Source organism: Caretta caretta, chromosome 1 (assembly GCF_965140235.1).
Source record: "Caretta caretta isolate rCarCar2 chromosome 1, rCarCar1.hap1, whole genome shotgun sequence".
NCBI classification, from domain to species: Eukaryota; Metazoa; Chordata; order Testudines; family Cheloniidae; genus Caretta; species Caretta caretta.
The window spans coordinates 330,578,649-330,601,924 of record NC_134206.1 but is presented as its reverse complement, the minus strand read 5'-3'; the positions used below and the strand labels follow the sequence as shown (position 1 = coordinate 330,601,924).

At 45.8% G+C, this 23,276-nt stretch overlaps 2 protein-coding genes across 9 annotated transcripts in view; one reads left to right on the top strand and one right to left on the bottom strand.

Annotated features, from left to right (window-relative positions):
- Positions 1–12,580, bottom strand: part of PHTF2 (putative homeodomain transcription factor 2) — a 183,572-nt gene extending 170,992 nt beyond the window's left edge. For 5 of the 8 annotated variants that reach the window (XM_048836458.2, XM_048836460.2, XM_048836457.2 and 2 more), the window contains exon 1: positions 12,395–12,579. The gene's annotated coding sequence lies outside the window, so the exon portion shown is untranslated. Of the gene's footprint in view, positions 1–12,394 lie in introns of all 8 variants that reach the window. The other 3 variants (XR_007354677.2, XM_048836464.2, XM_048836468.2) reach the window with 1 other exon arrangement.
- Positions 12,581–13,059: 479 nt separating this feature from the next.
- On the top strand, positions 13,060–21,490 carry TMEM60 (transmembrane protein 60). Its single transcript, XM_048836469.2, has 2 exons — positions 13,060–13,306; positions 20,825–21,490. Exon 2 carries the CDS (start codon positions 20,874–20,876, stop codon positions 21,276–21,278), a length of 405 nt encoding a protein of 134 aa, XP_048692426.1. The 5' UTR covers positions 13,060–13,306; positions 20,825–20,873; the 3' UTR covers positions 21,279–21,490.
- The last annotated feature ends 1,786 nt before the right edge of the window (positions 21,491–23,276 follow it).

The window sequence follows — 23,276 nt, the reverse complement described above, 5'->3', positions numbered from 1 at the left end:
TAGCCAAACATCATCCAGGCAGTAAGAACCTGAAGGAGAGACCGAAGGTTTGGGTGCAGTGACTGACACTGGTTCTGAAATAGGAGATCCTTGATGAGAGGTAACATTAACGGAGGGCTGATGGAGACTCGATGCAGCATAGTCTTGGCCAAGATGAAGCTATTAAAATCAATGTTGCTTTATCTTGTCTTAGCTTCCCGATTACCCTGGGGTTGAGAGAATGTATATAAGTAGCCAACCAGACCATGGGAGAAAATGGGGACTGTGACTGAACCAGCCTGTGGACTTGCCCATGAGCAAGACTTCTTGCATTTGTTGTTGAGATCTATCATGGTCAATCTATTAATGGGGTTCCCCACTACTGAAAGATCAGAAGGAGTATGTCCTTTTCCGATGGACCACTCATGATGGTCCACATGACTCCCTCAGCAGGTTTTAACAATGGTGTTTCTCTCTCCCAGGAGATGGAAGGCTTTTAAACAGACAAGCAATCCCTAATCCATATGTTCCAACGATGGAGAGCTTCCTGACATAATCAATTGGATCTCACACACGTGGCACTACCCAATTCCTGAGAGTGGGCATAAACATCTCACTTGCTCAGCGAATCACCTGCAGCTCCAACATGTTTGTGTAAAGCGAGACTTCTTAGCATTACCAATGAACTTATGCCTTCAGTGCACTAAAATGGGCACCCCAATCTGTCCTGGACATGTGTTAAAAATGTCATTGTCAGTTCTGGGTCTAGAAAAGGAACCCCCACTGAAATAGTGTAACCACCAGGTCTTGGGATCTAAGCACTTGTGAATGTACGCATAAGAACATTCTGCAAGGGACAGGCAGACAAAAGGACAGTGTGCTGCCTTCCTGGACCCAAGATACAAGACCTCACTCTAAGATTGGAAGAGCTTCTAAAGTTGACAGGCAAGGATCCATTGGTGATGGTTCATATCAGCACTACAGATATATTTCATTGCGGGGTATCTTACAGATAATAGATGACTTCAGGGAACTTGGAAACATATGAAAGAGGAATGTCCAATCATCTTCTCTGATATTCTTCCTTTCCCACAAGACTCTGTCAGCCAGATGGGTGGGGAGGTGGACAGGCTCCCACTCCTGACCCCAACCTATATGTCTGTATGGAGTTTCCTGGGGCCAGGCCCCTCGGACCTCCAGTGGGAGCAGAAGGTGATGGTCAATGGGGAAAAAAGAAAAGGAGGACTTGTGGCACCTTAGAGACTAACCAATTTATTTGAGCATGAGCTTTCGTGAGCTACAGCTAGTGAGCTGTAGCTCACGAAAGCTCATGCTCAAATAAATTGGTTAGTCTCTAAGGTGCCACAAGTCCTCCTTTTCTTTTTGCGAATACAGACTAACACGGCTGTTCCTCTGAAACCGGTCAATGGGGAGACATTCCTGGGGTGGCGAGATCCTGGGACAGAGAAAACTGTTGACAGGCCCTGGGTGGTGCAGCCTCAGATGCTGAGGGGCTGTGTGAGCTGGGTGAGGGTCCCAGGGATGAAGCCCTCACCCTGCCTATGTCTCCCGTTCAGACCCAGGAGGGGTCGGGCTGGCTGGCTGTTGGGGTGCTCCAGGATACCAGCTGCGAGACCCTGTTGCGGTGTGACTGTGTCTCTTTGGGACAAGATCCAGGCCCTGCTCCGGTAACTGCCAAGGGTTTGAATTTGAATCCAGGGAACCAATCGGTGGAGAGAGAAATGGTCAGTGAAAAGGCAGATGACCTGGCTGGCAGGGGGGAGGAGCTGCTCGGCTTATGCTACCTGCCTGCCTGCAACAAGACCCCTGGGGCTCCCCGCCTCCCTCGCACATTGGAGAGGGGGCTCAGGCTGGCTCTGATGCAGTGAGCTCGCTGCCTACCCCCACTAGGACAGCAAGGGCAGCGCTGAGCCCAGTGGGAGCTGAGACCCCAGCTGAGTGGGGGGAAGACACAGGCAGGGCAGGTGATCTGCTGGGAGTGGCAAGGTGCTTGGTAAGGAAAGTCTGGATGAGCCTAGGCAGCCTTGTGAACTGATGGCTGTGTCTAGTCAGCAGTGTGGGAAGGCGAGGAAAGTGGAAGATGAGTGTCCCTGTACCTTACCTATTACCTGGGTGGAGAATTGTGACAGTGAAGGAAATGTGCCTGTGTCTGTCAGGGGTATTGACTTGCCTATGGAGGGAGCTATCCTGATCTCCAAGCAGTTGCCTGTGACCAGCCTTGTGTGCTGGGACAAGGGGAATGAGATCCCAAGCTGTGTGTCTGGTAAAGGAGAAAATGTGTCCAGCTCTTCTTTGTCTGTGGAGCAGAAAGAAGGGGCCTTTCAGCCTGTGATGGTTGAGGGTAGTGCAGTTGTCTCAGAGCTGGTTCTGGAGTCAGCTAAAGCCCAGAAAGGGAATGGCCCTAAGTTTGTGTCTGTTCGGGAGAATGGCACTGTAACTAGGTCGCATCCCGTTAGGGTCTATGTAAAACCCCGGAGACCAGACAATTCTGGTGCTTGTATCATAGGAAGACAGAAGGCAGGAGATTCTGGAAATGAACTGCTGGCTAAATAAGTGGAGGAGGATTTTGGTTTGATGGAACATTGGTCCTCCTTCTGTAGGGAAAGAGCTGTATAATTTGGATGGCCTCCACCTCAGTAGAAGGGGAAACAAGCTCCTCAGGGACAGGCCTGCCTGAGTAGTCAGGAGGACATTAAACTAATAGCAAAAAGGAGAGGGTAAAAAAATTCAGAGAATAGCCTAGAGCCCTCAAATGGCAGATTTTCAATTGAGTTTTGCAGCTCTTTTGGAATTCCTGACGCCTGGAGCGAGGAGGAACACCTTACATCAATTCCAAAGGCCATGAATCATGCAGCCATATCCACTGAATCAGTTGCTGCCTGGAGCAAAATCCTTGCACAAAGTGTCCTTCAGAGACTTCAGACATACACTGCTCTCTCTAGTCTTCTGGCAGTTTGTCCACAAATTTAGCAATTGCAGAGAAATTAAAGTTATACTTGGGCAAGACAGCTTGATAATTTGCCACCTTCTTTTGATGTGGAATAAGCCTTTCTGCCACAGAGGCTGAGTCTCTCATACTCCTTCTCTTTAGGACGAATTTAGGGTGTGACGGGCACAAGCGTTCAATTGCGGCTGTGATCACTGAACTGGGATTGGGATGAGTGAAGAAGTAATCAAAGTCCTTCTGGGGGACTTGATGTCTATCCACTCCCTTGGCAGTCAGTGGAATGGATTAGGGTCTTCCAGAGTTTGTTAGCTCCACAAAAGCCTCATTAATTGGAAGGGCACCCCTTCTCAGAGCTGGGATCTGTAAAATGTAAAGGATGGTTTGCTGATTCTCTGTTGAGTTATCTGAATTCCCAGAGAATTGGCCACTTGTCTCATCAAATCCTGAAACAGCTTGTAATTCTCTGGGGGAGGACAGAGACACTCAGGCATGAATATATCGTCCACAGACAGTGACAAGATATGGAGGGACATCTGTGTGTTCCTCCATTATTTCTCCTCTCTCAATAAAGGTCCAACCTGGATAGTGGAAGGACTGGTTAAGCAACTCGTTCAGGGGCTTCTCAAAGTTGAGAAGGAACTCTTTTCAGCATGGGACACTGACAAACATCCAAATTCTCTTTGACCAGCCATGACCAGTAAAGCCTGGGTCACCCATGGAAAAGGGCACCATACAGTGGCTTCCTTATAAGACCACTATTTCCTAGGTACCAAGTCACTGTCGTGATGCCAGACTGCTGATGCAGATGTGTGTGGAGGGCACACTTGGCCCATTGAGGTTGAAGGAGGTATCAGTAAAGGAGACCCCCTATAATCAATAGATTGTACTGGATAAGGTGGTCAAAATGCCAAGGATACAATCAGTGCCAACTGTACCAGGGGAGCTCCTGGTGCTGACAATCAGCCTAAGAGAATGGAGAGACAGCATCAAAGGTTCTGACAGTGCCAGCCATGTTAGCACAGTAGACTGCTTCAGCAGCGTTAGCCTCACGGATTAGTACTAATTGCATTGACGGTACAGACCATGTTGATTGTATGGAAATTTTCGGTTGCAGTGCCTGGTTGGGCCACGCACGTGCAGTAACTGCCTTGAGGCGCTGTTGGAATCTCGTCTGGCGCACACACAACCAGACTCCCTCGTTCCTTCCCTACTGTAGAGTCCTAGTTTCGAACACCAAAGCAGAGGGGAGGAGGGTGAGTAGTGGAGCATCCACAGGGGGACATATCTCGAAGAACCTCAGCCACTGCACAAGGTAAGTGGCCCTCTCTTCTTCTTTGAGTGCTGTCCCAGGGCGGGGGCAGCGCTCCACTTCAGGTGAATGTAGAGCAGTACCCCTTATGGTTGAGGGGACTTTGGAGTTATGTGCATAGTAGAAGTGGAAAGGACCCCCATAAGGCCTAGTATGGCATCTGCCCTGGAGTCCTGTGTAATGGCATAGTGATTGACAAAAGTATGTTCTGATGCCCTGTGGTGGCGCTACAAATTTCCAAAATGGGTACATTGTGCAGAAATGCCACAGATGTTGCCATAGCCTGAGCAGAATGGGATCTGATCCCTGCTGGGGGGGGGGGTTCTATCTTATGTGTGTGGTAGCATAAGCTAATGCAATTAGATATTCACTTAGAAAGCCACTGTTTGGATATCTGGATCATTCAGTAGTCAAGACAAACAGCCTTATGGATTTATGGAAAGGTTTCATTCTGTCTAGGTAGAAGGCTATAGCCCTTCGGACATCCAAGGTGTGCAGTGCTGCTTCCTGTGAGATTTTGTGCAGTTTAGGGTAAAATGTAGGGAGATTAATAGGTTGGTGATGTGGAAGGTTGACATCACTTTGGGGAGGAATTTCGGATAAGGTCGCAGCATGACCTTGTCCTTGAAAAAGGTTGTGTAGGGTGGATTGGCCATTAGTGCGCTAATCTCTCTAACCCTTCTAGCAGATGTGATAACCACCTGGAATGTTACCTTCATAGACATGTGTAGTAATGAGCAGGTAGCCAGTGACTTGAAGAGGGGTCTCATTAGTCCCTTGAGCACCAAGTTCAGATCCTATGTGGGTGAGTGTACTTCAGGGTAAAGATTCTGGAGGCCAGCCAGAAAGCGTTTTGTAGTCAGATGTGTAAATGTCAAGAATCCATCAATCTTGTCGTGGAAGGTGTTAATCGCCATGAGGTGTACCTTGATAGAGCTTAAGGGCAGTCCTTAGTTCTTGTTCTTCAGCTCTAAAAAGGTACTCTAGCATCACTAGTAGTGGCATGGTGCAGCGAGTGAGCTGTTTGGTAAGACTCCATATAGAAAAACATTTCCATTGTTGTGGGTAAGTACTGTGTGTGGATTCACATCTGCTGTTTGACACTAGTCAAACACATGTTGAACAGGTTAACTCATGCAAACGGAACCATGGGAAAAAAATGCTTTCAGATGGAGTATCTGGCCATGGCTTATGACAGGAGGTCTGGTCTCATCGGAAGAGTCCGCAGAGAACAAACTGACATACGCAGCAGGTAAGGGTACCAGCTCTGTCTGGCCCACGATGGGGCAATCATAATGATCTTGGCCTTGTCATCCTGTATCTTGCGTAGGACTGTGTATCAGAGGGATTGGCAAGAATGCACACAAGTGTCTTGTCCCACTGGATTAGGAAAGCATCTCCTAGCAATCAGGGACTGAGTCCTGCCCTGGAACATAATAGAGGTCATTTGTGGTTCTGTGCTGTGGCAAATAAATTGATGGATGGAAACCCCCACTGATGGAATATCTGTTGTAAGACTGTAGGATTCAACTCCCATTCGTACTCCTGTGACAGCCTTCTGCTTAGTGTGTCAATGGTCGTGTTTTGGAATCCTGGACGGTGGGAAGCTGAAATATCGATGTTGTGTTGGATACACCAGTCTCATAACTTCGGTGCACAGAGAGTGAGATCAGGCTCCCCTTGTCTGTTGACGTAGAACGTGCATGCGACATTGTCAGTTATCACACGAATTGATTAGTTCCTTATGAGTGGTACAAAGTGGAGACATGCGTTCCTTACTGCTTTGAGTTTAGCAAGTTTATATGAAGGCATCTCCCCGATGGAGACCACCTGCCTTGTACTGTGAGGTGGTCCAGGTGTGCCCCCCTGCCACGCAGGGAAGCATCTGCTGTGATCATGATTGAAGATGCTCTGTGGTGAAAAGGGATGCCTACACAGAGGTTTCCAGGGCTTGTCCACCACTGTAGAGATGTTAGAACATCAAGAGGTAGTGTTACCATCATACTCAGGCTGTGTTTGTATACTGAACTCAGCCAGCCCTGGAGACACTGCATGTGTAACCTGGCATGTTTTACCACAAATGTGGTGGTGGCCACGTGTCCCAGTAGTTGTAGACAGGTCCTTGCCTCAGTTCGCGGGCAGATGGAGACAGTGTCTCTGAGATGTTTGATGGCCAGGAATCTGGCATGAAGTAGACACACTTGTGTCCCACTGTGAATTGGAGGAATAGTCTATGAGATGGATGTATTGTAATGTGGAAATACGCATCTTGTAGGTCGAGGGCTAAAAACTAGTCCTCCTGTTCCAGCGCTGGGATTATTATGCCTAAAATGACCATCTTGAATTTTTGGAATCATACAAATTTGTTGAGTTTTCGTAGGTCTAGTGTTGGGCACCATCCACCACTTTTCTTCTGGGTCAGAAAATAGTACAAACACCCTTCCTTCTGTATTGTGTTGATACTGGTTCCACGGCAACTAGCTGTCATAGACTATCTACTTCCAATCTTAAGAGGTGCTCATGAGAAGGGTGCCTGAAGAGGGTTGGGGAGGAGGGTAAGGTAGGGGGACAAGAAGTAAAAGGGATAGAATAGCCTGACTGTATTATTTCTGAGACCCAGCCGTCTTGGGTTATGCGCTCCCATGCCTGGCAGTGGTGACCAAATGGGAAGGTAAGGGCTGGTGTCAAGGGGAGGTCATTCAGACCCTTGATCAGACCTTCAAAACTGTGGTTTGTTCCCTGAAGGTTGAGACACCGCTGGTTGTGGTTGTGTCTGCCAGTGTCAAGGTGGTTTATTTCTGTACCTGCCCTCCTCAGATGGTCTGGATTGAGAGCAGGTATATTGAGTATCCCTGGTTCGTTGGTAGAGGTAGTACCGCTTCTTTTTAGGGGGCAGTGTATAGATGCCGAGCATACGAAGAGTCACGAGAAAGTCTTTCATGATGTGAAGAACTTCAGTTTTTTCTGAAAAAAGTTTTTCCTTATTGAAAGGCAAGTCCTCTACCTTTACTTGTAGCTCTTTCAGTATGCCGGATGACAGTAGCCAGGAGGCTCTGCGCATCACTGTAGCTGTGGCCGTGGTACGGACCATATTACTGGCGACATCCAGGGAGGCCTGTAGGGCCATGCTTGTGACCAGTTGTACCTCAATAAGCACGGATTTGAATTGTGCTTGGTCTTCAGGGATCTCCGCAGTAAACTCGAAGAGTTTTCCATAATTGTCTAAATCATATTTAGCCACAAGGGCACTGTAGTTGGCAATGTCGGGGAGGTGTAGACCTTGCGGCCCAAAAGGTCCAGTTGCTTATGGTCTTTGTCCTGTGATGTAGATCAGTGTTGAGTTTGTTTGGTCCTGTGGTTAGCAGCTTCAACCACTAAAGAATTTGGTTGTGGATGGACAAACATTCCTTTGGCTGGCACATAATATTTTTGGTCCACCCTTTTGCATGTTGGGGGGGGGAGGGGCGATGGCTGGGGTCTGCCACACCGTTTCTGCTGGGTTTAGAATAGCATCATTTATGAATAGGGCTATTTTTGAGGAAGAAGATGGTTGCAAGATTAACAGTTTATGTTGATTTTCTTGGACTTCAAGTGGGAGGTCCTGGCTAATCACTATGCGTTTGAATAACTCCTGGAATTGTTTAAAGTCATCAGCCAGGATGGGTGGAGATGGCACGATGGCTTCATCAAGAGAAGAAAAAGAATTATGTTCAAGGGATACTTTCTTAGGAGCGGGTTCTTCCTCTGGTTCCTCGGATATCTCCTTTGTGGTTGGTTTAGACCTAGTTGGAGAGCACAAAGGAGAAGGTTTCGGGGTGTCCCTCTCTGATTCAGGTTGAAGTGATTTTTCCATTAGGATCATTTTTTGAGGTGGAGATCCCAGTCGCTCTCACCTTCAGGTTGCTACAGCGGACACACTCGGATGGTATGTGCGTCTCTGTGAGGCATCTCACACAGAGAGAGTGCCCATCAGAGCACAGCATAGCTTCTTCGCAAGAGCTGCATTTTTTTACACCAGGGGAGCCTGGCACGATCAAAGTAAAGTCCCAGGTGGACCAAGAACTTTGAGTTTTGTGCTCCACAGGAAGCAGGGAACAGGGGAACACAGAAAAAACTAAGTAAATTTTTTTTATATAACACTAACTACTTATCTAAGGAAAGTTAAATTGAAGCGAACAATTAACTATTTTGCCATCTCTAGGGGTAGAAGCTGACGCACTACCCCGAGCTCAGTCTTCAGTCGAGGACGGTTGAGAAGGAACCGTAGGGGGTCAGGCAGTGTGCACACTGAACGAGACTCCAACGACACCGCAAGACACCTATTGCACATGCATGGCCTCACCAGGCACTGCTACCGAAAATCTCCAATTAACAGCGCCGGGACGCACCATCACCTGAAGTGGAGCACCCACCAGGACACACATTTTGAAGAACCTCAGTTAATGCACAAGGTAAGTAACCCTCTCTTGCACTGATGGTGCAGACCATATTGATGTTGCTGGTTGTTACAGCAGTGCTGAGCAACATGACTGCACGGAGGTGCTAAGTGTTCTGATTGCACAGAACAAACAATAACGCTGTTAGCTTTGGATGTACTGACATAGCCAATAGTCCTGAAGAGTCCAGTAGAGGGAGACATCAAATCTCTTCCAAGACAGACATGAGGAGTTAAAGGCACCAAGAGAGGTGGGGACTGTAGTGAAAGAGCTTGGTACATCAATAATGCCAAAATAGGGCCTTTTTCATCACTTCAGATTGAGACAGGTGAAGACACCAGACTTCATGGTGCCAGAGTCAACAGCACTGCCTCAGAGAGAGCCAACGTGCTCTTGTGCTTTTGATGTGCTGAACCAGTTCCAGAAGACTTACTGTACAATTTCTTTGGTGAGGATGTAGACTTTTGAATGCTTCTCAGGATAAGAACACTTGAGCACTTACATGAGACAGCAGAAGCATATGAAGAACAATGTTTCTCATCCAACTTGTGCTTAAAGTCTTGTGCTAGAGGAGGGGCACTCCTGATACAGAATCTATCGGTTCAAAGTTAGGGTCCAGTTCTGATACTGGACACACAGGTCTGATCATGTCCATTAGATGGACCACTGAACAACAGTCTGCTTTTTCATTGTAGTGGGCAAGGAGGTACAAATTGGGCATCTGTCCCTCATATGCCCTTCCCCTAAGCAGAACAAACATCTTTCTTATCTATTCAGGACAGGGAACACAGCCCTGCATGTAACACATTGTTTGAAACCCAGAGATTTCTTCATAATTAACCTCCAGGATTTACTTTAAAACTAAACTAGCTAACCTAACACTAATTAAACTAACCCAAGTATAAACTATTTGCAAAAAGATTTTTAGAAAGCTGGCTGAACTGCAAAGCTATGGGGAGCTCATACTCTTGCCACGGGCCGTGAGAAGGAAATGAGAGGATAGCGGTGGACACACCCACTTTACAGCCTTGGCTGGGCTCATGTACCACCTAGACATACTGCTGGCAAGAATCTCCCACTTTAGGTCTGTGCAAGTCTAGTGCACTAATGTGCACAATCACTTGAAGGAGAACCATTAAAACACAAATTATCAACATCACATGTCAAAATATACTAAGTAAATATCCTTAAATCAAACTCTAATAAGTTCTCAAGGAGCATTTTTCTTACTCTGCCTACCTGCAAATTTTAATTATTATAGATGTATACATTTTTAGTTGGTTTGTGTGTGAGGTGAAATCATAGTTTATGAACATTTACTGATAATCTAATTCTTCTAAACCTATTTAGAATACATTCTACTCTCAGGAATGAGGACTTTCCAGTGACCCCTTCCAGTCAGTACAGGAACAGCATTGTTTGGCTCCAAGAGCTGCCCCACCCTGCTGGGTGTGTAGGAATAAGCTCTCTTGCTCCATCAAAATGAACAAGGTCTCTTAATTCAACTACACTATATATCCATGCCCAATATCATTAGTATTTCCTTGTTTCCCCATGCATTTGTGAACTTATTGAAACACTTCAACTATTCTAGCACTGGGCCTTTTTCTGGAGTAGAAATAGCTTATAATGTTACGTTACTGGAATAATTTTCTTTAAAAGTTATGTACAGTATAATTCATTTTTTCCCTACAAATCCATATTGAGTAAGTCTTTCATGAATTCAAAGTTGCCGCTCAGATGACTCAAACTCACATTTTATTAGTAGTAACGTTTATATTTAGAGTAATAAATATGTTGGTACCAAAAACACACTGCAACAAAAACCCTACTTACATGGAAATTCCATTTCAAATATGAATCAGGATCTTAAAATGTATCATTTCCAAACAGTATCCTTTGTTTTCCCTTTTAGCACTGAAGTAGTTTGCAAAGACTGTATAGGAGCCATAGAAACAAAACAAAACTTAAAACTAAAATAAATGTTTTATATCTTACACACATCAGTTCCTGAACACTTTACAGAAACAAAAATAAACTTGTTGAGAAAAGGATAATCCTTTCCAGGGAGCTACAAATTAAGCAGCAAAACACGGTAGTTCACTAGAGCCCACCAAAGCAGCAGAAAAAGTCAAATGCATACAGCTCCTCACAAAGAGAGACATATACTGGAAACCAAAAATAGCAAATACAGAGCATTAATGAATTGTAACACATAATGAGACTATAACCTGCCATTTAGTAATTGCACTAAATGTAGTTAAAAATGGTGGCCTTTCACATACTGGGATTAACAGATTATATCCGTAGGAGATGCCTTAGTTGAAACAAAAGATGCAGCCATCTGGTTTCTAGAATCAGCATAAAGAAGTAAATTGGGAAGATTACTGAGGACACATTCCAAACTGCCAAATTGTATCACTCTTTGGAGAGTGGAGACCCAAAAAAAAAAAAGCTATGCCATGTCAAAATAATAATACGAATACTTAACATTATCTTCAACCATTTTTTATCAAAAGGACCTCAAAACACTTTACAAACATTAATTAAACCTCACAACACTCTTCGGAGGTTAATCATATTTCAGGTGGGTATCTAACGATGAGAGAGGTTCAGCGACTTACTCAAGGTCACATAGCAAGATGCTGACAGAGCTTGGAATAAAAACCAGCATGCTCAACTCCCCATTATTTTTCAAGCACCCAAAAGTATAGTAGACACCTGATAAAACATGAAAAAAACCCATAAACTTTAGTCTAAAGAGCATAGAGACTAAAATGTACAAAATGTTGTAAGTGAGGGTCATAGACAAAGGGGGAAGACAGACAACAAAAGTAAGGCAGCTACACAACTTGACAGTTTTATTATTTTGCTCATTTTAGCTGTTCGCTCTTTCCCCTCCACTTCTCATGGAAGAAAGGTCAGGAGGAGTTTTAGAGAGAACTTCTAATTTGAGGAAGGAGGTGGCCTGGCAAACAAACAGTTTCTGAGAGGGAGATCCAAGCATAAGAGCAGCTTGGAATAGAGAGGCTGTCAGTGTTGGGGTGAGGAAGATGCAGAAGTGGGGATGAAAAAAAAAAAAAGGCAAATGAGTGGAACGGATGCAATGTATGAAGGAGAGAATATGAAAGGTGACCAGGTCAGAGCTGAAAGCATGGACTGTGTGATACAGGGCCTTTAAGGCAAGGGGGAAAAAAAGTCCATGTGATTCCCATCATCTGCTCAACCTACTGAACCAAATTCACCCTCTCCCAAGAAAATAAGGGTTGTTCACAACAGCTCCAAAATTAGGCTTTTCACACAGCACCCATGAATAAGGAACCATTAGTTCAGGGATTGAACAATGTAAGAGTACACCTATTTGCCTGAAGACTAAACCCACCACCTATAGCCCAATAAAAAAGACCAGTGAGCTCCAGTGACAACAGCTCCAGCCCCTCAGTCTCCCCCACGCCTTCCTCGTGAGTGGAAGCTACTTTACCCCCCAATCCTCTTCCCTTCCCCTGCCTGCCCCATAAAGCTTAAACCCCCTCCCCACACACTATCGCCTTATCCCTTCCCCAGTATACGGAGGAGCCAGAGCCAGCCTGGCTCCCCCCACCCACGCGGGGTGCGTAGGCTCCTCTGCGCCCTCTCCTCCCGTGTGTAAGGAGGTTTTTCCTCTGCCCCCGACCCCGGTAACCGTTGGGGTTCAAACCTTACCGGTTACCCGGCGCCGCGATGAGGCGGCAGCGGGGAGAGCGCGCGCCGCAGACAACAGCAGCTGTGCGGGGGTAACGAAAGGCAACAGCTGTGAAGACGCGCGAGCTCGAGAGGAGGCAGAGCCGTCGCGGCGGCAGCAACAGCGCGCGGCCGGGATACAGGGGAGGGGGAGGGAACAGTGCGCTGCCAGGAGACAGAGGTGGGGAAAGGGGCCGGGCTTTAAACGAAGCTCCGCCCTAGCCCGAGGAAAGACATGCGGAGATACGTCATCACGCCAGTTACCACCTTCCGTAAGAATTTAAGGGAGCTCCCTCCCATTCGACTACATGAAGAGGGGCGGGCGCTATATGTGATGGATAGCTACTTTATCCAATGGGAAAGGAGGTGAGGCGGGATTCCGTCAGATGGGCAAGTCTCTACCACAATAAGAGTCGCTGACTTTATGTAGTCCTTTGTTTGATTGACGTCCCTGTCCCTGAATTGGCAGAAGGGAAAAAGTGGGCGGGCTGAGTGTGCATTCAAGGTTCCCTTATACCCAATGGCTATGGTGCGAAGGCAGGGCTCCGTTTGATGGGCATCTGGCCCACCTAAAGACGTGGCGCAAAGACGGCATCAATTTGATCGGCTCCTCTGCCGTCCAATGGGAGTGGGTCAGAGGCCAATCATGGCGTGATGGGCTAGCCAATGGGCGCGCCGCAGAGGTGGTGTGAGCGTCTCTCGCGCTCTCTTTTCTCTAACGAGGGGGCCCCTCCTCTCCACCTGCAACCCGCTTGTTGGCTGGGGCCCTTGCAACGCGCGTCGGAGCCGGGGGCTGTAACGTGATGAGCCGGGACCCTGCGAAGGGAGGGGGAAAGCTCTGGCCTCGGGGTGAGGCGGCGGCGGCGGCTGCGCAGGGTGGCCCGGGCCTGCCTGGTAGGTACAGGGAGAGGTGGGGGCCTCTCGTCTCCTGGTCCCGGAGACGGGTTCCCAACGGGGTGGGGGGGACCCTCTGTCCGTGCCCAGCGCGGGCCCAGCACGGGCCGAACGGGCTGCAGGGAGGGCGAGGCGGACTCGGCCCTGCGGGCGGGCGGGCGCGGGTGCCCCTCCCGGGGGCACGTAGGGGACCCCGCCCCCGAGCCTTTCAGAGCTGCCGGTTGGCTGAGGCGTCCCGCTGGGCGGGGAGCCGGAGCGGCGGGGCGAGTGAGGCGCAGAGGGAAGCCTCCCCTTCGACCCGGCGGAGCTGCGAGTCCTGTCGCGGCGGGGCAGGGGCGCCAGTTCAGATTTTGGTCGAGGTTGATTCTTCCAGCAGTGGCCCCTGCCAGGTGCCCCGGGGGAATGAACAGGACAGGCACCAGGCAATCCTCGAGTTGCCCGCTCCCAGCTTCTGGCAAACAGCGAGGACCATGCAGACCATGGTGTTGGATCTCTGCCCACCCTGGCTAATATCCTCCGTGAATTTGTCTAGTTCTTACTGGAACCCTGTTACAGTTTTGGCTTCACAACGTCCCCTAGCAAAGAGTTCCACCCGTTGACTGTAAAGAAATACTTGTTCGTTTGTTTTAAATCTGCTGCCTGTTAATTTCATTTGGTGACTCCTGGCTCTTGTGTTATGAGTAGTAAATAATTCCTTATTAAATTTTTCCACACCATTCATGATTTTATAGCCCTCTGTCATATCCTTCGTTAGTCATCTCTTTTCCAAGCTGAAAAGTCCCAGTCCTATTAATCTCTCCTCATACAGAACCCATTCCATACCCCTAATAATTTCTGTTGTCCTCCTCTGTACCTTGTCCAAATCCAATATATCTTTTTTGAGATGGGGTGACCAAATCTGCACACACTATTCAATATGTTGGCATACCATGGATTTATGTAGAGGCAATGTGATATTTTTCTCATATTATCTATTCCTTTCTTAATGATTCCCAATATTCTGTTAGCATTTTTAATTGCCACTGGACATTGAGCAGATGTTTTCAGAGAACTATTCACAATGACTCCAAGACTTCTTTATTGATGGGTTCAGCTAATTTAGACCCCATCATTTTGTATGTATAGTTGGGATTATATTTTGCCAACTGCATTACTTTGCATTTATCAACTTTTGAATTTCTTCTGCCATTGTGTTGCTCAGTCACCCAGTTTTGTGAGATCCCTTTGTGACTCTTCGCAATCTGCTTTGGACTGAACTATCTTGAATAATTTTGTGCTAGCTACAAATTTTACCACCTCACTGCGTACCCCTTTTTCCAGATCATTTATGAATATGTTGAATAGGACTTGTCCCAGTACAGACCCCTGAGGGAAACCACTATTTACCTCTCTCCATTCTCACCTTTTATTCCTACCCTTTGTTTCCTATCTTTTAACTGAAGTGCCTGGCAGTGCTTTCAGGATCACTTAGTTTACTTTAATGATGGGTTTCAGAGTAACAGCCCTGTTAGTCTGTATTCGCAAAAAGAAAAGGAGTACTTGTGGTACTTGTAGCTCACAAAAGCTTATGCTCAAATAAATTGGTTAGTCTCTAAGGTGCCACAAGTCCTCCTTTTCTTTTTACTTTAATGATAAGCCTTTTGTTATCTTAATCACCCTGTCTCTGGTTATAAACAAACTCCCTGCACCAAAGGCTGTGCTGCTCCCAGCTTCAGAAGTTATTACATATCACACTCCAGCTGTTGCAGTTAAGAGTTCTGTCTGGGGCTAGAGTGAGAAGACCTCCCCTAGGGAACTCGGGGAGAGGGTCTAGAGTCCTCCCCCCCCCCCCCCCCCCCACGCACCCAAATGTCACCCCTGGGCCAGGGGTGAAGACTCATGCGCTTCGGGGAACATCGCTGACTCACAAGCACCTTCCACCATGGCAGAATCCTGCTGACACAGAGGACAGGAATACAGCTGCTGCCTGCTCCAAGTAATCTGGGTGGGGAACAGACCACAGTAGTGCAGGGCCCTGAGGAGTTCATGATATCAGAAGTCAACTATGAATTCCAGAACCCTGCTAATCCTAATTGGCCAGGCATAATCGCAGGAAATGCTCCTCTAGACTCAGGCTTGGATGGCCTACACATGATACTTATAGCTACATAGCTGTGTCACAGGGGTGTGGGGAAAAACACTGACGTAACCCTTACTGTTGATATATTCCTCAGCAGAAGTATTTGTCCATCAACATAGCTAACATCATTCAGGGAGGTGGTATTCCTACCTTGACAGAAAAATTACTCCTATCAGTGTAGGGCAGTGGCTTTCAGACTATTTTTCTGAGGACCCAGTTGAAGAAAATTGTTGATGCCTGTGATCCAGTGGAGCTGGGGATGAGGTGTTTAGTGTGTAGGAGGGGCTTAGATCTGGGGCAGAGGGTTAGAGTAGGGGGGTGAGGGCTGCGGGGTGGGACCAGGAATGAGGAGTTCAGGGGTGGGAGGGGGCTCTGGGCTGGAGCAGGGGTTTGGGGGGTGAGGGCTGTGGCTGGGAATGAGGGGTTATGGGAGTGGGAGGGGGGTGCTGGGCTGAGGGTTGGGATGAAGGGGGTCTGTGACCTGGGGATGAGGGGTTTGGGGTGCAGGAGGGGGCTCAGGGCTGGGGCAAGAGGTTGGAGTGTGGGAGGGGGTCAGGGCTCTGGGCTGGGGGGGCAGGCTCTTGGGGGGCAGGGATGAGGGGTTTGGGGTGCAGGAAGGGGCTCGGTTTGGGGGGGCTCAGGACTGGGGCATGGGATTGGGGCACGGGTTTGGGGTGTGGGCTTACCTCCGGCAGCTCCCAGTCAGCAGCACAGCCGGGATGCAGAGGCAGTAGGCCAGTGGGAGTGGTGCTCGGGGCAGGGGCAGTGCGTGGAGCCCTGTGCCGCTGCCCCCCACCCCCCAGGAGCCAGTCCTGCTGATGGTCACTTGTGGGGCGCAGCGCGGTGTCAGAACAGGTAGGGACTAGCCTGCCTTAGCTGGGCAGCACCACTGATGGGACTTTTAACTGCGCAGTCAGCAGTGCTGACCAAAGCCACTGCGACCCAGTCCCTTCCATTCTGTGACCCAGTTCTGGGTTGCGACCCACGGTTTGAAAACCACTGGTGTAGGCTATGTCTACACTCCAGTCTCCAGTATATAGACATAGAGTAAGGGTTTATTGACCTAGGGAGTTATTAAACGAATTTGGAATATGGCATTTATGGGGGAGTGAGAGCATCCACTAAAACAGTTAATCTGCTTTAAATTACACCCTACTTTATTCCAGATCAGTGTCCAGGGACAGACAAGCCCTAATATCCCAAAATAAAAGGAGTGTCCAGGATTCTTGCTATCAGTGCCTTCAGGCCAGCAAAAGGAGGCTGTGAATATGAAGTGTCCCAAATAATGAGGCAACTGACAATAACTTGTTACCCAGAAGCAGTGAATATACTATGTGTCAAAAACACAACAGAAGATGGCATTTTTTTCCATTTGGATAATTAGTTGGAGTTAGTGAATGTCAGTAGTTTTCTTTCCCTAAAAATTTTTTAACTCGAGAAATAAAATGCCTTAGCATAGTAAAATAGATATGTGGCTAAAGCCGTTCATAAGGTAAAATGCCCATGGATTAGTTGAAGAAAATTGATCCAGACAATCATTCTTAACATTCAGTGTTACAGGGATGAGGTTGTTCCTTGAACTGGAACATTGTTTTAGGATACCTTATCTTTTTAAAGGTGAGAAAAACAGTTTAAAAAAAAAACTGTTTAAAAGTCCAAATCATTAATATACTACACAGTTTAAGGATGACCAATACATTAACCTTCTCTTACCTGCCGAGCTCTATGTTCAGGTTCCACCCTTGTTCCATGCATCAGTATTTCCACTAAAATAAATGTGAGTTGTGCGCACACATCCTCCAAGAGCAAAATTTTGACTTCAAGAAATCTAAAAGAGCAGACAAGATTTTCTGCATTGCTTGGACCATATCATGCTCCCTACATCCCTATGTGAAGAGGTGCCTCCATCCTGGGTTTTCAACTCCCCAGTCAGCCTGCGTTGCCTTTTTCTGTGGTGCATTCCCTGCAAGAGGGCATTTCCTCATAGCACAGCTCCATTGGAGCCATCCTGCCTGAGTGCTGGGGGCCAGTTGTGGTGCAGGGATAAAGTCTTCTACAAAATCTCCTGGGATCTGACAGATTTGTCTCACTGAGGTAAAGGATTGACCCCCAATCCCCCTTTTACAGGATTACAATGGGGAAACCTCTAAGGAATTGTAGTAGAGATTTCCATACAAAAAGCCTCTGTTCCATAATTTAACATGTTTGGGGCAGGGGGGAGATCACCATTTTTATGGAAGGAAGCTGGCCATTTGGTATATGTAAGTGTTTTGGCTATACATCTCTTGTTAAGTATTCTTTCTCTGAAGAACATATTTAAACTGCTGGGTTTTAGTCATATTTTTCCATCTAATTTTTCTTTCCAATAAGTTTCTCGCATAATTTTTCTCAACTGTGAGAAATTTAGCCCTTTTAGTACCAAATACATAAATTATTAGTTGGGACTGTCCTCATTGTCTACATTGAATATAATCAGATCGCGATCATTGGTCAATGGGCAATTTCCAGTCCAGTGATTAACTCATCTTTATCCCTCAGAATGTGGTCCAAAATAGTTCTTGTGTTGGGTGCAGTATTTTTTTGTGTTATAAACTTATAAACTCTTATTTTCTAAACTCCAGTGTTTTACTACCACCTGCACAAAACCTCCATTTCATGCCTCTCAAATTGAAGTTCTCCCTAACAACCGTCCCCCCCTCCCCCTCCATACACTAAACAGTTACAAAAGGAGTAACTTAGAGGACAATTTAAGAACACCCTGGTTTGATTTGGTGGTCTGTAACAGATCTCCCCAGTAGTTAGCACAGTGATCTATATGCAGTCAAGATCCTATAGTTTTGCATTAAGCATAACTCTAAAACAGGTAATGGTGTCACTATCCTTCCTAAACAGGTTATAACCAATGATATTTGACATTCCAGACCTGTGACTTGTCCCACCCGTTTCATTAAGGTCAATGTCTATTTTCTATTAATTGAGAATTTTCAGTTCCTCTTGCTTGTTACCCATACTCCTAGCATTGTTAATTAATTTTTTCTCTTCACATGTTTTCCCACATCTCTTCAATGTGTTTGGAACATGTTGAATATGAGTTGGTACGACATTTGGCTCCTCCACTCTCACCTTTCTTTGTTAGGTTAATGCTCTCCAGGCGGCTTCTGCTAGTCTCCAGCTGAGAAATTCAGCCCCCGTAACTCTGAGCCTGCAAGATGCAGGCCATCTCGTTCATCGTGCCCCCTCTCCCACTGGAACGTGGCCTACTGTTCCACAAAAATTCCAGTGTCACACTAGTCGTGCCGCCAGCAATTCCTCTCCTTCAGCCTTCTATTGATGGGACCAGAAGGATCTATGAGAATATCACTTGGTCTTTTATCTTCATCTCCTTTTCAAGATCTAAGTCTTTTGTAGTCTGTGTAGTTCCATGTGATGCTAAGTCATTGGTTCTAATGTTTCAACAGCAGTGGAGACTTGCCAGATTACTTCGTAATTCTGTCCAATCATGCAATTACATGTCAAATTTTTGCTCCAGGGAGACAACACACCATCCTGTTATTCTTCAGTCCCTTGCTGAGTTCTCTCTCCACTCTTCTTTATATGGAATCACTAATGATAATTGTTTGCATTTTCAGGATGACTGAATAATCTGTCACAAGGCAAACAGCTACCAAACTGCAAGGATGCCCATTAGCTATGACCCCAATAGCTTTCTGTTCCGTTTCTCGATAGCTGACTTACTGGTTATCTGATAACTATTTGATAATTTTAGCCAGGCTGAATGCCTCCTAGCTCTGTGTCACAAGTGGTCAGTTTGTTTGTTGGCTTTCTGCTCTTTCTAGTTCCCTTATTTCCAGTCCTTCCCCTTGTGGTGTCTGTGGCAACAATTGCTGAACCTGGTTATCCAAGAAGTAGTCACCTTCTTGGATGAAGTACATTTATGAAACTAGCATTTCCAGACTACATCTCCTTGATAGTACCCCTACCAGCCAGGCAGCATTCTTGTTTTATCCCTTGCCAGCAGCTTGTGTTTATCCCTTTCTATGGGAATTTGGAATCGGAGCATGTGGGAGAAGTACTTTCAGTAAACAGTGGGTCTCTGCACTCAAGTGGATAGGAATAGCTTTTTTTGTCTCCTGGGCAAAGCTCTTTGCCTCTTAAAGATTAAATAGGAAGAAAGTTGTACAAATCTGAATATGTGCTGTTAGGCAGCTGAAATCCTCTTTGGAAAAATGTCTATAGGGTTTGACTTTCTGAAAACACCGCCTGACAGAGAGTGGGAGAGAAATAGTGGAAGCAGAAAAAGCTGTGAGACCATGGATCTAAAAATACATTTCTGAAGGTGTGGGTAGGAGGGGTTTGGTATTCCTGAAATCACTTGTCTTTCTTTCCTGCTTTGAAATTTGGTCTCTAATATTGTAGTAGCAGGTCATATATAGGGCTGTATGCAGGAGCCCTCAGAACTCCAGCTCTTGTGACACCAAGCTAAAATCATGAACAACTGGAACTGTGAATAGGGAACAAAATAAACTTAGATTGTAATTGGGGCCTGTTTGTTCATATACACCATAACCAGTTCAGTGGGGCATTGATCCCTGACCGCCCTCTAAGCACGACTGTAATACAACTGATGTCAGAGCCAACACTAACTGTGCAAAGGGCTGGGTGGCTATTGGCTAAGTTATCACAAAAATTGTCCTTAATCCTTATTAGTTTCCCTTAGATCATTCAGTCTGAGCAGCAGTTTCCAGGACATTTCAGTTAGTGTCTTTACTACCTTGTACTTCCTCTGCATTTTACTCCTTTGATGAGAAAAGCATCTCTACAAGAGCAGCATCCATTTTAGAGAAGTTTACACACTATTTGTGCTTTGACAGGAACTAAGTAACATAACACTTCTGTGTATGTCATAGTCCCGGAAAAAGCGTTCAGCCTTGTACAAACCTCCAAAGCAGAAACTGTATTTGTTGACCACAATCTAGAGAGATTCACAAAGATGACAGCCTGCACAGAGAAGTCCAAAATTAAGGATGATTTAGGATTAAGGCCTCTATAGTTTAACTGTAAATTGCTGTATTTGCTCTGCAGAATGTGTTTTCTTAGGGACATGAGAGGATGAGGGCTTGGCTAATTGGCTTACAAAAAGCATTCAGGTTTGAGTGGTGAATTCATTTGGGAAGAGGACCAGAATTAAAATGCTCAGTGTTAAGACTTGTATCATTGGAAGAACAGAGTCATAAAAGAGAAATGTGAAATATGGTCTGCTATCTAGGTGAGGTGGAATTGTGATGGGTTCTGAAAGCAATAACAAGGAATGAAACTTTTTCTTGTGAATCTTCAAGATATATTCCATATGTTCTTGATATGCCATTTTTGACTGGTTGTTTTTTTTTTCCTGGTCTTAGGTTGTTGCTGACAGTTGGGGGGGGAAAACTCCCTATCAAAGCTGTTTAAATGAGAATGTCCCTGGCACAGAGAGTGCTGCTCACATGGCTTTTCACATTACTCTTCCTGATTATGTTGGTGTTAAAATTGGACGAGAAAGCACCATGGAACTGGTTTCTTATCTTTATTCCAGTCTGGATATTTGATACTATCCTTCTCGTTATGCTAATTGTAAAAATGGCTGGGCGATGTAAGTCTGGCTATGACCCTCGCAACGGTTCTCAAAACGTAAAGAAAAAGGCCTGGTACCTCATCGCAATGCTGCTTAAATTAGCTTTCTGCCTTGCCCTCTGCGCTAAACTGGAACAATTTACTGAAATGAAACTAGTGTATGTCTTTATCCCCTTATGGGCCTTGCTCATGGGGGGAATGATTGAGCTTGGATATAACATCTTCTATGTACGAAGAGACTAAGTTGTAACAAAACTTTTTCAAGTTGACCAATATCAGATTACTGGATCCATCCTATCTTGGTACAAGCTTAAACTTCACACAGCAACTACAAATAATAAATGTCAATCTGAAAATTTTATTTAAGACAGGCTGGTATTTAAAGTGGACTTGTTCAGTTTTTATTTTAGAACTGTCACAAATATCTTCATGTAAATAAAGTATGTTTGATTTCAGCTGTGTTTCTAAACATGATGTAATTTGTTAAAACAGAATTCACGCATTTTTGTGACACACATCTTCACCGCCTCATAAAACTACTAGACCTTCCATTCTAAAGAGTGCAGCCTGTTTAAATTCTGGGAGGAGGATTTAGTTTTCCACTACATATTGTAATAAGTAGCTCCTTGGAACTGATAGAATAGTTCTAATACAGTTTTCTGTAATGTACTAAATTTTCTGTGGAGCATTGATAACAGCTGAAAGTATTTACAGTGGGGCTAATACCCCTGCCTATTACCATTGCCTGACATGTCACATAAGATGCTGTTTTTCTGTAATTTACAACTATGCCAGACTAACAGTTCAGGTTGAAATTTTCCAGGGGGTTTCTGCCTCAGAATAATTTTTTTTTTTAGTTAATTAATTTTGGCTAATAGGGTTCAGCCATTTCTGAGACAGGTTCTCTTTCAAAAACTCTAGCACTCCTGGATTTTGGAGCAAGGAATTTGAAATGAGGGAGGAAGTCACTTTGTGTCAGGGAGGTGCCTTTTGCCATTCTCCGTGACCATCTGCACAAATTTGGGCAAGTTATAAGCCTTTGGGCAAAAAATGTTTGCACATGTTCAGTACAGGCTTGAGCAAAAAATCTCAAAAGATTCAGTTCCCACTCAGACCTCTCTCAGCTCCTAGTGCTGACCAGAGTGTTCATGCACCATCCCCACAAAGCCCAGGGCAACAAAGGTGAAGTCAGACTCTCCCAGTAATAGCTGCTCTGGGGTTAGTGACTAGAAATAAGACCTGGGAGCTTATCTCTTCTGTGCTGACAGTGACCTCCCTCCTGGCACCAAAGCAGCATAGAGTAAGCTGTGTGATGCAAATGGAGAGAGGACAAGACCCAGACTTAGGAAATTGTGGAGTAGATTAGTAGAAAGAGCCTGGGGGTGGGAACTGGGCCTGTCCAGATAAGGAGACTTAGGTCTGTAACCTAGCAGGCACCTAGAGGGCCTGGGAGAAGGAGAGACATCAGACAAGCTAGGGGAGATGAGGATGTTGAAATTAGATGAGACACCCAGGGAGGGAGACTGACCGGGAGCCAGTGGGGATGGGAACGTGTGTCCAGTGGTTAAGGGAGTGTGTAGCCAAAGGCTATGGGAGGAAAGAAAAAGATCAGGGAGTGGGGGAGAGAACTGGGAATGGGCAAGGAGATTGACTAGGTTAGAAAACTGGGACAAAAGGCCAGTGGTGTGGTAGACACAGGCAGGTATGGGGAGATAGGCAAAAGAAATCAATCTTGGGGGAGATGGGTAGTATATTTTATGCCTAGTGGATAACACACTGCTCCAGTTCCTGGAATGGATCCCAAGATCTAAATTGCACCATTCTTTGTCAGCAAACATTTGAGACCACCTCTGGTAAATGTCCATCCTCTTTTAGAGATGGTTGACCTAAAGAATGATTTCTTACTACTACTATCAGTTACTTAGCTCTAGTAGCAGAGGTTTGTATGATGGATGTAAAGATCTCAGTCCCTGATGCTGAGCCATGTAGTTTTCACTATTATGCCTCATGATGGGATTTGTTTTCTCAGTTTACTTTTTTAACTATTTAGAAAATTACATACAAAATACATTTAAAACATGCAAAGGTACAAAGTCAAGCACACAAAAAGTAGGAAGGGCTGGAATTAAGATTGCCTGTGAAACCTTATTTCAGCACTTTTTTGCATGTGTGTCAGGTCCCGTTGAGAAGATAAAGCCACTAGTTTCATGTGTTTTAAGCCTCTGGCATCTGAACCAGTGA

Excerpts from the sequence above, each read along its gene's own strand:
- TMEM60 (XM_048836469.2), top strand. The coding sequence starts at position 20,874 with ATGAGAATGTCCCTGGCACAGAGAGTGCTGCTCACATGGCTTTTCACA.